The sequence below is a fragment of the Anas acuta genome, unplaced genomic scaffold (assembly GCF_963932015.1).
Source record: "Anas acuta unplaced genomic scaffold, bAnaAcu1.1 SCAFFOLD_177, whole genome shotgun sequence".
NCBI classification, from domain to species: domain Eukaryota; kingdom Metazoa; phylum Chordata; class Aves; order Anseriformes; family Anatidae; genus Anas; species Anas acuta.
The window spans coordinates 1-13682 of NW_027075993.1; the positions used below are offsets into that span (position 1 = coordinate 1).

General features: G+C 67.9%; 3 protein-coding genes across 6 annotated transcripts; 2 read left to right on the forward strand and 1 right to left on the reverse strand.

Moving 5' to 3' along the window:
• Window positions 1-210: 210 nt before the first annotated feature.
• Window positions 211-2962, reverse strand: MAG (myelin associated glycoprotein; the record flags this gene model as incomplete). The annotated part of the gene is given in 5 exon segments (XM_068668319.1): window positions 211-453; window positions 455-534; window positions 942-1310; window positions 1750-1818; window positions 2833-2962. Coding segments are annotated over 4 exon segments (753 nt in total), but the record flags the coding sequence as incomplete, so codon positions are not given.
• A 786-nt stretch (window positions 2963-3748) lies between these two features.
• Window positions 3749-8756, forward strand: LOC137848817 (lipolysis-stimulated lipoprotein receptor-like). 2 transcript variants are annotated; one of them, XM_068668315.1, is made up of 9 exons: window positions 3749-4284; window positions 5205-5531; window positions 5794-5913; window positions 6149-6187; window positions 7067-7207; window positions 7336-7395; window positions 7647-7754; window positions 7977-8236; window positions 8472-8756. In XM_068668315.1, the coding sequence occupies exons 1-9, from the start codon at window positions 4224-4226 to the stop codon at window positions 8505-8507; spliced, it is 1152 nt and encodes a 383-aa protein (XP_068524416.1). In that variant the 5' UTR covers window positions 3749-4223; the 3' UTR covers window positions 8508-8756. The 2 variants fall into 2 exon arrangements, with proteins under 2 accessions (XP_068524416.1, XP_068524418.1); XM_068668317.1 differs by lacking the exon at window positions 6149-6187 and having other exon boundaries at window positions 3751-4284.
• An 873-nt stretch (window positions 8757-9629) lies between these two features.
• Window positions 9630-13661, forward strand: LOC137848814 (glyceraldehyde-3-phosphate dehydrogenase 2). 3 transcript variants are annotated; one of them, XR_011091533.1, is made up of 12 exons: window positions 9630-9722; window positions 10524-10571; window positions 10828-10924; window positions 11005-11111; window positions 11508-11598; window positions 11828-11946; window positions 12025-12106; window positions 12202-12353; window positions 12726-12888; window positions 12975-13072; window positions 13169-13522; window positions 13553-13661. XR_011091533.1 is itself a non-coding variant. In XM_068668311.1 (11 exons), exons 2-11 carry the CDS (start codon window positions 10543-10545, stop codon window positions 13239-13241), a joined length of 1011 nt encoding a protein of 336 aa, XP_068524412.1. In that variant the 5' UTR covers window positions 9630-9722; window positions 10524-10542; the 3' UTR covers window positions 13242-13661. The 3 variants fall into 3 exon arrangements, 1 of the variants encoding a protein (XP_068524412.1); XR_011091534.1 differs by having other exon boundaries at window positions 13169-13488; window positions 13522-13661; XM_068668311.1 differs by having other exon boundaries at window positions 13169-13661.
• The last annotated feature ends 21 nt before the right edge of the window (window positions 13662-13682 follow it).

Genomic DNA, 13682 nt, shown 5'->3' on the forward strand with positions numbered 1-13682 from the left:
GCACCCAAGGGACCCCAGGACCACCCCAGGACCCCTCCCACCCCCCCAGTACCCCCCCACCCCATCACCCCCCTCCAGCAGCGCCCCCTCCCCACCAGCCCCCCACGGCTGCCAACACCCCCCAACCCCCTCCCCCCTCCTCTCTCCCCCCTCCACCACCCCAAACCCCAACCCCCAGCCCGCCAGCACCCACGGGTGCCCCCCCCCCACCCCCCAGCCCCCCCAGCCCCACTCACACTGCACGTCCAGGGCCACGCTGTCCTCGAAGGCCAGCGAGGTGTTGGCGAAGGCCACGCTGCAGCCCAGGCGCCGGCCGCCGTCCTCGCGGCGGGGGCGGAAGCGGAGGAGGCCCAGGAGGTTTCGGGCCCCCCCCGCGTCCTCCCTCACCTCGCTCCCCGCCGCCCCCTCCAGCCCCTCGGCCCCCTCCCAGCCCAGCAGCGGGGGCAGCTCGGGGGCAGTTGTCGGGGACCCGGCAGCGCAGCTCCACCTCGGCGCCCGCCACCACCTCGGGGGGCACCTCCAGCACTGGGCGGGCTGGGGGGGGGGAAAAATGGGGAGAGAGACCCCCGTGGGTGGGGAGGGGGGTCAGAGGGGGCTGGGAGGGGGTGGGGGCACGTGGGGCTGCTGCTGGGGGGGGAGTGGAACCAGCCCCGAGCCCCCTGCCCATGGTTTTCCCAGCCCCGAGCCCCCTCCCCATCATTTTCCCCAACCCCAAATCCCTTCCCCAAGCCCCCTCCCCACAATTTTCCCAGCCCTGAGCCCCATCCTCACCATTTTCCTGGCCCAAAGCCCCCTCCCCACTGTCTCCTTGGCCCCAAGCTCCCTCCCCAAGCCCCCTCCCCACCATTTCCCTGGCCCCAAACCCCCTCTCCACCCCCTGAACTCCCCCCAAACCCCCTCCCCACCCCCTGAACGCCCCCCAACGCCCCCCCCCAACTCACCCAGCACCTCCAGCGTGGTGTGCTCGGAGAAGCTGTACTGGTTGTACCCCCCCAGGTCCCCTCGGAAGTAATACTTGCCGGCCAGCTCGGGGCTGAGGCGCCAGAGCCGCAGGGAGCAGTCGCGGAGCCCCGTGTCCCCCAGGAGCTCGGCGCGCCCCGCGAAGCTCTCGTGGACGGCGGCGGGGCGCGAGCGGGCCACCACGGGGGGGTAGCTTTTGGGGTAGGGGCTGCCGAAGTACCAGAGGCCGTGCACGGCGGCGGGGCGCAGCTCCTCGGGGTACTCGAAGCGGCACGGCAGCACCACGCACGTCCCCTCCAGCCCCGCCACCGCCGGCGGCATCCAGGCGGCCCACGAGCCCCCCCGCGTCCCTAAAAAAGGGTGGGGGGTCTCTGAGTGTCCTCTGGGGACGGTAATGGGGTCCCTAGAAGGTCCTGGGGGTGCTAAAGGGGTCCCCAGTGCCCCCTGCTCTGGTAATGGGGTCCCCAAGCATCTGCTGAGGCTGCTAAGGGGGTCCCCAAGTGTCCCTTGGGACAGGTAGTGGGGTCCCCAGGGTCCCCTAGGACCACTAATAGGGTCCCCAATGCCCCCTGGGGCTGCTAAGGGGGTCCCCAATGTCTCCTGGGACCATTTATAGGGTCCCCAGTGCCCCCTTCCACCCTCTAACAGTGTCCCCGGTGTCCCTGGGTCCATTTACGGGGTCCTCAGTGTCCCCTCGGCCTTCTAAGGGGGTTCCAAACCTCCCCCGGGGTCCCCGAGGTTCAATATCGGGGTTCCCCCCCCCCCAAAAAAAAAAGAAAGTCCCCGTACCTGGGGGCAGCAGCAGCAGCAGCAGGGCCACCGGCAGGGACGCGACCCCAGTGGGCGCCATGGGGGGGGCTGGGGGGGGACACAGAGTGACCCCCACGTCCCCAACGTCCCCCCCAAGTCCCACAGTGTCCCCATTGTGTCCCCCCCCAGCTCTCTGTCCCCCCATCATCCACCCGCTGTCCCCCATTGTCCCTTGTTGTCCCCGGCCCCCATTGTCCCCTCCCGGCCCCATTGTCCCCATTGTCCCCAGCGGTCCCAGGCGGCGCTGGGGCGGGTGACAGCGCCAGGCACGGCCCCCCCCGCGTGTCCCTGTGCCCCCCCAGTGTCCCCCCTTGTCCCCCCGTGTCCCCCCGTGTCCCCTCATCCCCCCACGTCCCCTCCTCGGGGTCCCCCCACGCTGCCCCACGCGAATTCTTGACGTGCCACCGGTGTCACCCCACAGCCCAAGGGACAAAGGGACCTCTGTGTCCCCCCCGTGTCCCCTCTGTGCCCCCCAGGTCCCCAGGGTGACCCCTCCCGGGGCTGGGTCCCCAGGGCTCAATGGGGACCTGCGTGTCCCCAGGGGGTGGCAGGGGGTCCCTTGGGGACATGGGGGGGGGGGGGTGGCAATTTGGGGACCTGGTGGTGTTTTTTGGGGTGTGGGGGGGTCACAGGGCCCCCCCTTGGGACATTGGGGACTTGTGGGGGGTGGTGGCACGGCACATCCTTGGCTCGGGGCCACCCGGGGAGCCTGGCGGTGCCACTGGCCCAACAAGGGGACATTTGTCCCCAAGCTGATGTCACCCCCAAGGGGGGGGGAGGAAAAAGGGGGGGGGGGGAAGTGGAGGGGGGGCAGCCACCTGGGTGCCCAGGACCAGGGCATCGGGGGGCTCGCTGCCACCCCCAGGGGACGGGACCCCACCCCAGGACCCACCCAGCTTGTCCCCAAGCCCCCCCCTTGTCCCCAATACCCCCCAATATCTACCCCCACCCCCCTGATTATCCCCAACCCCCCCCCGCTGTCCCCGAAGGCACCCAAAAGGACCCCATAGGGGCACTGGGGACCCCCAAAGCCCCCCCGCAGGGCCCCCCCCGGGCTCTTACCGCTGTGCTGTGGCTGTCCCGGGGGACACCGGTGGCCGGGAGGGGACCCAGGCGGCCGGGTGGCGGCTGTGAGGCCGGGGGGGGGGCCGGTGGCAGTGGATATATAGGGGTGGGAGGGGGGCCGGGGGGGGGGGGGCAGGGCCACCCCACGCCTGGGGCCCGCCCGGGGCTGTGTCACCCTGTCACCCCGTCACCTCCCCCCCCAGCAGCGGCCTCGGGTGCTGGGGGGGCTCCGTCAACCCTTTTGTGCCCCACTGGAGGCAACTGGGAGCACTGGGGGCAACTGGGAGCTGGGAACGGGGTCCTCCCCGTGCATTTTTACCCCCCAGGGCCTTTTAAACTCTCCCTGGGTCCTTTTTATCCCCCCTAAGGGCTTTTTTTACCCCCCAGGACCCTTTTTACCCCCTCAGGGCCCTTTTTCTCCCCCAGGGGCATTTTTACTTCCCCCAGGGACCTTTTAACCCCCCCCTCCATGGCCCTTTTTACCCCTCAGGGCCCTTTTAACCCCCCCAGGATTCTTTTTAACCCCCTTCTGGGCCCTTTTTAACCCCTTCGGGGCCCTTTTTACCCACAAAGCGGCCTTTTAATGCCCCCAGGTGCCTTTTTACCCCCCTCAGGGCCCTTTTTACCCCCCCACGGGCCTCTTATGCCCCCCCCAGTGTGTTTTTTTACCCCCAGCTGCCGTTTTACCCCTCCAAAATGCCTTTTTTTCACCCCAAAAGGCCTTTTTACCCCCTCTCAAGGTCCTTTTTACCCCTCCCAAGTACTTTTTACCCCCCCCACTGCCTTTTTACCCCCCCCAACACTTTTTTGCCCCCCCTTGGGGCATTTCCCCCCCCCCCCCCTTCATCTCCCCTCAGGGCAGCTCGGGCCAAACCACTGCGGAACTAGGGGTGTTTAGGACCCTCCTCACACACACAGCGCCCCCAAGCCCCCTCTTATCCCCCGTAATTAACGCTGAGGGGTTAATTGAGTATTTGACGCGTGGGAAGGGGTCTTGCAGCGCCGGAGAAGGGGCAGGGAGGGATTTGTTGCCCGTTATTCTCTCCCCATCCCCCCCCGCCGCCGGTTTGGTAGCTCCCACCTGGCCCGCGTCACGTGGGCACCTGCCCGAGGCGGGGCCGCGCGGGCACCTGGACCGTACCACCGCGGTGCTGCCGGGGGGGGGCGAGCTGTGCGGGAAGGGTCTCGCCGCCAGCTTCTCCCCCTCCCCGCCCCGCAATGGGACCCTCCGGGGGCTTTAGGACCCCTCCATATCGTGATCGGGGGGGTGTTCTCTTATCGATTCCGGCTGGGAGCCACCTACGGGTCGTGACTCCCCCCCCCGTGTCGCGACATGGCCCGGCCCGGCCGCACCTGGCGGCGCCATCGCCCCCGGGCCCGCCGCCATCATGGCCGCCGCCGCCGCCCTCCCGGCGCTGCTGGCGCTGCTGGGCGCCGCCTGGCTGCCCGGTGGGCCGGGGGGGCAGTTGTGGGGCTGGGGGGGGGCAATTGTGGGGCTGGGGGGGCAATTGAGGGGCTGGGAGGGGTCTGGGGGGGCAATTGTGGGGCCGGGGGGGCAATTATGGGGCTGGGAGGGGTCTGGGGGGGCAACTGTGGGGCTGGGGGGGGTATGGGGGGGGCAATTGTGGGGCTGGGGGGGGTCTGGGGGGGCAACTGTGGGGCTTTGGGGGCAATTATGGACCTGGGAGGGGTCCTGGGGGGGCAATTGTGGGTCTGAGGGGGCACTTGAGGGGCTTGGGGGGGTCCTGGGGGAGCAATTATGGGGCTGGGAGGGGTCCTGGGGGGGCAGTTGTGGGGCTGGGGGGGCAAATAAGGAACTGGGAGGGCCCCCGAGGGGGCAATTGAGTGGCTGGGGGGCAATTGATGGGGCAATTGAAGGGCTGAGGGGGGTAATTATGGGTCTGGGGGGGCCCTAAGGGGGTAAATGAGGGGCCTGGGGGGCAATTATGGAGCTGGGGTAGGTCCTGAGGGGGCAATTGTGCATCTGGGGGGGCAATTGAGGGGCTGTGGGGGGTCCTGAGGGGGCAATTGTGGGTCAGGGGGGGCAATTATGGGGCTGAGGGGGCAATTATGGGGTTGGAGGGGGTCCTGAGGGGGCAATTATTGATCTGGGGGGCAATTGAGGTGCTGGGGGGGGTCCCGGGGGGGCAGTTGGAGATCGATTGAGGCTACACTTGATCATTTAGGGACTAATTAAAGCGTGGGAGGGGGGGCGTAACGGGATGGGGGGGTGCTGGGCACCCTCGGCACCCCCCAAAAAATAAATTTACCCCCCCAAATATAAATTTATTCCCCGAAAAATAAACGTAACCCCTCCAAAAATAAATCTAACCCCTCCCCAAATAATTTCTCCCCCCTTTGCCCCCCAGGCCCGGCGGCGGGCATGCAGGTGTGGGTGTCGAACCCCAGCACGGTGGCTCTGCTGTTCCAGCCCGTGGTGCTGCGCTGCAGCTACCAGAGCACGGCCAGCGCCCCCCCCATCGTCACCTGGAAGTACAAATCCTTCTGCGGCTCCACCTCGGCTTTTTCGGCGGGGGGGGGCAGCTCCTCGGCCGCCCCCTCCTCCTCCCAGGACTGGGACGCGGCCAGCGCCTGCCCCGACGCCTCCCGCACCGTCCGCATCGTGGCCACCAAGCAGGGCAACGCCGTCACCCTCGGGGACTTCTACCAGGGCCGCAGCGTCACCATCACCGACGGTGGGGGGGGGCTTCTTATTTTGGGGGGGGGGGGCACCGGGGGGGCTTTATTTGGGGGTTGGGGGGCACCAGGGGGGTTTTATGGGGGTTTATGAAGGGGTTGTGGGGACCTGAGGGGTGATACGGGGTTGGAACCCCCCCCCCAAAAGACTTCTGGGGGGACTTTGGGCACGTGGGGGGGCCCCTGGGTGTCCTTGGGGGGGTCAGGGGCACCCAAGGGTGGTGGGAGGGGTGTGATCCGGGTGCCCCCCCCCTGTTATAGGAGCGGAGCTGAGCCTGGGCCCGGCGGCGTGGGGGGACAGCGGGGTCTACATCTGCACCGTCACCTCCGCACAGGACCTGGAGGGCAACAACGAGGCCGTGGCCGAACTGGTGGTGCTGGGTGAGGCACTGGGGGGGACTGGGAGAAACTGGGAGGGACTGGGAACGGTGGGAAAAGGAGCGCTGGGGCGCACTGGGTGGCACTGGGAGCACTGGGAAGGGGACGCTGGGGGGTGGATTGGGGTGGGTTTAGGGCACTGGGGGGGGTGCATGGGGCCCCCCCGGATGCCTGGGTCCTTTTTGGGGTGGGGGTGGTCTGCAGTGACCCCCCCCCCCGTGTCCCTTGTGCCCCGCAGCCTCCCTCCCGGAGCCCCCCCTGCCGGGCACCCAGTCAGGTAACGGGGACCCAGGCCTCCGGGGACCCCCTTTTATTTTTTAGGGGGGAGGATTTGGGGGGCACCGGGGGGGTCTCAGGATATCGGGGACCCCCCCGTGACCCCCCCCCTCCCCCCCAGACTGGCTCTTCGTGGTGCTGGTGCTGCTGGGGGCGGCGCTGGTGGCGCTGGTGCTGGGGCTGTGCTGGTGCCAGTGCTGCCCCCACACCTGCTGCTGCTTCGTGCGCTGCCCCTGCTGCCCCCAGCGCTGCTGCTGCCCGAGGCCCGTGAGTTTTTTGCCGGGGGGGGTCCTTGAGGCATTGGGGGGGGGGGTTGGGGGGGTTTGCGCAGGGGTTTTGGGGTTTTTTGGGGGGGTTTCTGGGTGCCCAGGTGCTTTTCGGGGGGATGAGAAGGGTTCTCGCATGCCTTGATGCCTTTCTTTTTGGGGGGGTCACACCTTTATCCCTTTTGGGGGGGGTCCTTTGACTTCTGGGGGGGTCCCTCGACCTCTGGGGGGGCTTTTTGGGGTCCTGGGGTCCACCTGGAGGTCCTTGTTTTTTTATTTGGGGGGGGGGGTCTGGGTGCCTGGGGTCATTTAGGGGGGGGACAGGGGCTTCTTGCATGCCTTGATCTCTTTTTTGGGGGGGGCCCTCAACTTGGGGGGCTTTTGTGGTTCCTGGGGTCTGCGCAGCTCTCCTTGTGTTTCTGGGGGGGGGCTTTTGGGGTATCCCCATTCCCCTTTTATTTGTGGGGGGGGCTTCTGGGTGCCTGGTTCCCTTTTTGGGGGGTGGGGGGAGTTGGGGGCTTCTTGCACACCTCGATCCCTTTCTGGGGGGGGTCCTGGGTGATTTTTTTTTTCGGGGGGGACGCCCAGGCTCACCCCCTGCCCCCCCCCCGCAGTGTACCTGGCGGGGAAGGCGGCCACCTCGGGGGCCGGCAGCGATTACAGGGGGCTCTATGCCGCCCCCCCCAAGGGTCCCCCCCCACCTGCCATAGCCCTGGGACCCATCGGCAACGGCTACGGCTACAGTGGCGCCTCGGGTGAGTGGTGGGGGGGGTGTGGGGGACAATCGTGGGACCCTCCCCAAAATTTTGGGGTGCTGGGGGGGGTCAGTAGTGGCCCCCCCTCATTTTGGGGGCTCGCTGACCCCCCCAATCCTCCCCCCCAGTGAGCGGTCACAGCTCCCAGGTGCCCCTGCTGCGTGACACCGACAGCAACCTCGGATCAGGTAAAATTGGGGGGTTAAATGACAGCTGTCAATCATTTTGGGGATGATTGACAGCTGCCAATCATTTGGGGGTGATTTATGGGGGGGGTCTTTGCCTGTCACTGGGCCCCTGAGCGGGGTGGGAAGCTAAGCAGGGTCGGCCCGCGTTGCGGGGCTGGATGGGTGACCTGTGCGTGTATTTCTTGGGGGGGGGGGCTGGACTCCTGGGTCCTGTCCCCCACCCCCCCATAATTTCCCTCCCCTGACCCCAGTCCCCGCAGCCCCCCCTGCGGCCCCCCCCTCCATGCGGGTCCTGCGCTACCTCGAGGATGAGCTCAACGCCTTCGAGCCCCACGGCCGCTACCCCCCGTCGGGGGCAGGTAGGTTGATTTTGGGGGGGGGGGCAATTGGGAGCCTGGGGGGGGCAGTTGCCTCCCCAAGGGACCCATTTGCCCCCAGGATCTACCCCCCACCCCAAATATTCCTTTTCCTTGTCCCTATTTTCTTTGTTCCCCCCCTCCCCAAAGACATCAATCCTTGCTCTTGACCATTTACCCCCCCCCCAAAAAACACATTTTTTCCCCAAAAATCTCTCCCCCCAGGTGCCCCCAGTGACATCAGCTCCCTGCACGAGGCCCCTGATGCCTGGGCCCCCCCGGGGGCGCCCCGTGTCCCCCCCCGCAGCCGCTCCCCACCCCGGGGCCGCTGGCACTCGGTCGAAGATTTGGGGAGCTCCAGGGGGGGCTCGCCGCCCCCCTCCCGGCCCCGCTCCCGTTCCCGTGACGATCTCCTGGGGGGGGCTGCACCCCTCCCCCGCCTTCCCCCTGTGGGTCCCCCCGGACCCCCCCGGCGTCTCCGGAAGGTGAGGGGGGGGCTCCCATGGGTGCTGGGGGGGGGTTGTATGGAGGTGGATTTTTTTTGTGTGTGGGGGGGGGTGGGTGGAGGCTCTTTTTTAGGGGGTTTGGGGGCGTTTTGGGGTATGTGGGGGGGGGTCCTTGAACTGTGGGGGGGGGTTGAACTATGGGGGGGGGTCTGGGGAGTTTGTTGGGGTTTCAGCCTCCTCCACTGACCCCCCCCTTAATGTCTGCCCCCCCCAGAACGATGCCATGAGCCGTGAGAGCCTGGTGGTGTGAAGGGAAGATGCTGCCCCCCCCCCCCCCCCCCCCAAGGATGTCTGGGGTCCCTCCCCCCCTGCAAGACACCGGGGTCTCATCGCCCCCCTCCCCCCGTGCCGGCGCGGTGGGGGGGGGGTCCCAGTGTCCCTGGGGGGGGCTGGGATCTTCTGGGGCTATTTTACTTTTTTTTAAGTGCCTTTTTGGGGGTGCCCCCCCACCCCCCCACTCAGGGCTTTGTACAAAATAAAGGTTTTAGAAGAAAAACGAGCTGGCGCCTGGTTTTGGAAGGGGGGGGGGGGGTGATGGATGTGCTGTGCCCCCCCCCCCCCGGTGGTGACTTGGCAATTTTTGGAGGTCAGCGAAAGGGGGGGGGGGGGAGGGGGCGGGGCCTGGCTGGCGGCATCGCATCAGCACCGCATGCACCGGGGCACGCGGCAGCGCCGGGTGCTGCTGCTGCACCGTGGGGCTGCACGGCAGCGCTGCACTGCACCTTGCAGCCCTGCAGCTGCATTTGCATTGCATTGCACCCTGCAGCTGCATTGCACCCTGTCAGCTGAATTCAGCTTGCTGCAACATGCTCCAGTGTCGCGCCCCTGCAGCTCCATTGCACGGCTGCTTTGCACCCTGCAGCTGTACTTGCACCGCTTTGTTGCACCTTGCAGCTTTATTTGCATTGCATTGCACCCTGCATTGCATTGCAGCATCACCCGCCTGCAGCTTTATTTGCATTGTAGCATTGCACCCTGCACCTGCATTTGCACCACTGCATTGCACTTTGCAGTTTTATTTGCGTTGCTTTGCGCCCTGCATTGCATTGCAGCCCCCCCCCCCCCCCGCACCCTTATTTGCAGTTTCACCGCCCCCCTGCAGCTGCCTCAGGCCCTGCTGCGTTGCCTCGCGCCCCGCCATGACGTCACGCCGCCCCATGACGTCACAGCCCCCCGTTACATCACGCCTCCCCCCTTCCCCGTGCTGCGGGGCGCCGCGGGTCCCGCTCTGCGCATGCGCGAGGGTAGGGGGGAGGGGGGGGGAGCGCCGAGCGCGTGCCGCGGCGCGTGAAGCAGCCCCGCCCCTCTCCCCCCTACCCGGCCCCGCGCAGGCGCAGAAGGAGCCGGCCGGGGAGAGGGGGCGTGGCCGGGCCCGGCAGGGGGCGTGGCCAGAGGGTATAAAAGGGGGAGGCGCGGCGGCGGCGCCGCATTCGACGCCCGGCGGCGCGGGAAGGGGGCGGCGCAGGTGGGGGGGGGGCGGGGCTGGGGGGGGCGAATTTGGGGCTGGGAGGGGCAAAATTGGGGCCGAAGGGGGAAAAATTGGGGCCGTGAAGGGGGGGCCGTGAGGGGTAATTGGGGTTGGGGGGGGTTGTTGAGGAGCCTGGGGGGGTTCTGGGGAAGTTAGGGGGGTTTTGGGGGGGGGAAGTTTTTTTGGGGGGGGCTTTGGGATGGGGGGGCGAGGGGTGGGGGGGGGCTCTAGGGGGGGGCAGGGGCTGGGGGAGGAGTTGGGAGGGAGTTTTGGAGGGGGGGGTCCAGTGAGGGACATGGAAATTTGGGGGGGGGGGATGGGGACATTTGGGGGGGGTCTTCAGAGGGAGCTGGGGGTGGGGGGGCACTTTGGGGACCGAGTGACACCGGGGGGGGGGGCAAAAGGGGAGGGGGGAATGGAAACATTTGGGGGGGGTCCTCGGGGGGAGCTGGGGCTGGGGGGGGACTTTGAGGACCAAGAGAAAGTGGAAGGGGAGGGGGCAAGGTCGCTGCGTCCCCCCCCCCGTCCCCTGTCCCCCCCCCTCCCTGGCAGTGGCGGACGTGCGGAGCAGCCTCATGCCCCCCCCCGCCCCCCCCGTGACGTCAGCACTGCATCCATCCCCCCCCAACCTCCCCCCCCCAATGGCACAGCGGTGACACCGAGCGTGTGTCCCCCCCCCCACCCCCCCCCGGTGCCATCTGCCACTGCTCAAAGCCGATCAGGGGCTTAGAGCCGGGGGGGGGGGGGGGGCGGGGGGGCACCGCGGTGTCACCCCCCCCCCCTTGTCGTCCCCCCCAGGGGCACGCAGGCAGTCACCATGGCAGAGCTCACCATCGGCATCAATGGGTAAGACCCCCAGCTGCTAATTAACCCCCCCCAGCTGCTAATTAACCCCTCCCACTACTAATTACCCCCCCCACTACTAATTAACCCCCCCTCACTACTCCCTACCCACCTTTACTCTCCATTAACCCCACTTCTCTCTGCTTGTCCCTCCTCCTAACAAACTTTTTTCCTTTCTCCTCGTTTAAATCCTTTCCTTAATTACCCAGTTGCCCCCCTCATTAATTAATTAACCCCCCCCCGTGTTAATTAACTGCAGCTTCGGCCGCATCGGCCGCCTGGTGCTGCGCGCCTGCCTGGAGAAGGGGCTGCGCGTGGTGGCCATCAACGACCCCTTCATCGACCTCAACTACATGGTGAGGGGGGGCCTGGGGGGGGCTGTGGGGACCCCCCCCCAATTAACACACCCCCTCTAATTAACACTGCCCCCCCCCAGGTGTACATGTTCAAGTACGATTCCACCCATGGGCGCTTCGGGGGCGAGGTGAAGGCAGAGGACGGGAAGCTGGTGGTGGACGGGGCCGAGATCAGCGTCTTCCAGTGGTGGGGGGGGGTTGGGGACACGGGGGGGCGGTTTGGGGACATTGGGGGGGCTCTGGGGACATTGGGGGGGAGCTGGGGACACCTCCGGGGGAGGATGAGGGGCTGGGGGACATGGGGGTGGGTGCTGGGGGGGGACACCGGGAGGAGGGTCTTGCAGTGGGGGGGGGGCTTTGGGGACATGGGGGGGGGGTTGGGGACATTGGGGGGGGTCACAAGGGGGTGGTGGGGGTAGTGTCCCCCTGGGGAGGGGGTGACACCGAGACCAGCACCCTTGGGTGGGGCAGGGGGATGTGTGTGGGGGGGTCAGAGATGCCCCAGGGATTTTGGGGGAGGGAGGGGGGGTCCCTGGGTGTGTCCCCCCCCCAGTGTCACCACCCTTGTCCCCTCTGTCCCCAGCATGAAGCCCAGCGAGATCCCCTGGGGTGATGCCGGCGCCCTCTACGTGGTGGAGTCCACCGGGGTCTTCCTCACCGTGGACAAGGCCTCGGCGAGTGTCACCGGGGGGGGGACACAGGGACACTGGGGGGGGGGGGGAGACAGCCTCTGGGGACAAGGTTTGGTGGCCCTGGGGGACGGGGGGGGGCACCTTCTGGGGACAGGAGCTGGTGGCCCTCGGGGATGGGGTTTGGTGGCCATCAAGGATGGGGTTTGGTGGCCCTTGGGGACAAGGTGGTGGCCCTCGGGGACACGTCGGTGACCCCCCTGTCCCCCCCCAGGCCCACCTGCAGGGCGGCGCGCGGCGCGTGGTGATCAGCGCCCCCTCCCCTGACGCCCCCATGTTCGTCATGGGGGTCAACGAGGACGCCTACGACCCCGCCACCATGCCGGTGGTCAGGTGAGGGGGGGGGGGACGCTTTGGGGACACCTTGGGGACACCGGCGTCCCCGTGGTGACTCGTGTGTCCCCCCCCCAGCAACGCCTCCTGCACCACCAACTGCCTGGCGCCGTTGGCCAAGGTCATCCACGACAACTTCGGCATCGTCGAGGGGCTGATGGTGAGCGGGTCACGGGGGTGGGGACGGGTCCCCCGGGGTGGGGACGGGTCCCCCGACGTGTCCCCGTGTCCCCCGACGTGTCCCCGTGTCCCCAGACCACGGTGCACGCCTACACGGCCACCCAGAAGACGGTGGACGGGCCCTCGGGCAAAGCGTGGCGCGACGGCCGCGGCGCCCACCAGAACATCATCCCCGCCGCCACCGGCGCCGCCAAGGCCGTGGGCAAGGTCATCCCCGAGCTCAACGGGTGCGTGTCCCCCCTGTCACCCCCCGTCCCCCCCTGTCCCCTCCTGTCACCCCCCTGTCCCCTCCCTGTCCCCTCCTTGGCACCTCTGGCCACCTCCCCGCCACCGCCGTGGTGCTGCTGGGGGGCTGACGGCCACGGGGTGCTCATCCTGGGGGCTTTGGGGTGTCACCGGGGTGTCCCCAGGGTGTCACAGGGTCCCTGGGGTGTCCCCAGGGTGTCCCCCAAGGTGTCACAGGGTCCTTTGGGTGTCCTGGAGGTGCCACCATGTCCCCAAGGTGTCCCAAGGGTGCAGCCCCTGTTCCCCGGAGCTCCCCGAGGTGTCACTCCGGGTGCCACCCCACCATGTCCCTGTTGTCCCCGCTGTGTCCCCAGGCGGCTGACGGGGATGGCGTTCCGCGTGCCGGTGGCCGACGTCTCGGTGGTGGACCTGACGTGCCGCCTGGCCACCCCCGCCTCCTACGGGGACATCAAGGACGCCGTCAAGCGCGCGGCCGCCGGGCCGCTGGCCGGGATCCTGGGCTACACCGAGGACCAGGTTGGGGACAGCGTTTGGGGACAAAGGGGGGCGGAAATTTGGGGACGTTGGGGACCCCCCCCTGAGGGTGACGCCGCCGTCCCCAGGTGGTGTCGTCGGACTTCGTGGGGGACAGCCACTCGTCCATCTTCGACGCCGCCGCCGGCATCGCCCTGAGCGACAACTTCGTCAAGCTGGTGGCGTGGTGCGTCCCCCAGTGTCCCCGAGGGGTGGCACCGGGTTTGTGTCCCCCCCCCCGAGGTGTGTGACGTTGTCCCTTGTGTCCCCCCCCCCCCCACAGGTATGACAACGAGTACGGGTACAGCAACCGCGTGGCCGACCTGCTGAGCCACATCTACTCCCGGGAGATCTGAGCGTCGCCGTGTCACCGTGTCCCTGTCACCGTGTCCCTGTCACCGTGTCCCTGCCGTCACCAGGACCCCCCCCAGTCCCCGGGACACCCCCCTCGTGTCCCCATGTCCCCGCCCCCCCCACTCGTGTCACGGTGGCCCCGGTGTCACCGCATCCCCTTGGTGGGGTCATTGTGGCACCCCGATGGTGTCACCGTGACCCCCTGGTTGTGTCACCAGTGTCACCAGTATGCCCCCAGTCGTGTCCCCAGTGTCACCAGTATGCCCCCACTCATGTCCCCAGTGTCACCGTGACCCCCCACTCGTGTCCCCAGTGTCACCAGTATGCCCCAGTTGAGTCCCCGCTGTCACTGGGGCACCCCCCTGGTGTCCCCGTGTCCCCATCCCGTCCCCAGCCCCCCCCCCAATAAAGCTCCCACCCGAGACCGTGTCCTGCGTGGTGCT

Bases quoted from the DNA above. Each gene is read 5' to 3' on its own strand.
- LOC137848817 (XM_068668315.1), top strand. From the start codon at position 4,224: ATGGCCGCCGCCGCCGCCCTCCCGGCGCTGCTGGCGCTGCTGGGCGCC. The intron at 5,914-6,148 runs GTGAGGCACTGG...TGTGCCCCGCAG, and splicing joins GGCCGAACTGGTGGTGCTGG to CCTCCCTCCCGGAGCCCCCC. The intron at 7,396-7,646 runs GTAAAATTGGGG...CCCTGACCCCAG, and splicing joins CGACAGCAACCTCGGATCAG to TCCCCGCAGCCCCCCCTGCG.
- LOC137848814 (XM_068668311.1), top strand. From the start codon at position 10,543: ATGGCAGAGCTCACCATCGGCATCAATGG. The intron at 10,925-11,004 runs GTGAGGGGGGGC...GCCCCCCCCCAG, and splicing joins TCATCGACCTCAACTACATG to GTGTACATGTTCAAGTACGA. The intron at 12,354-12,725 runs GTGCGTGTCCCC...CTGTGTCCCCAG, and splicing joins GTCATCCCCGAGCTCAACGG to GCGGCTGACGGGGATGGCGT.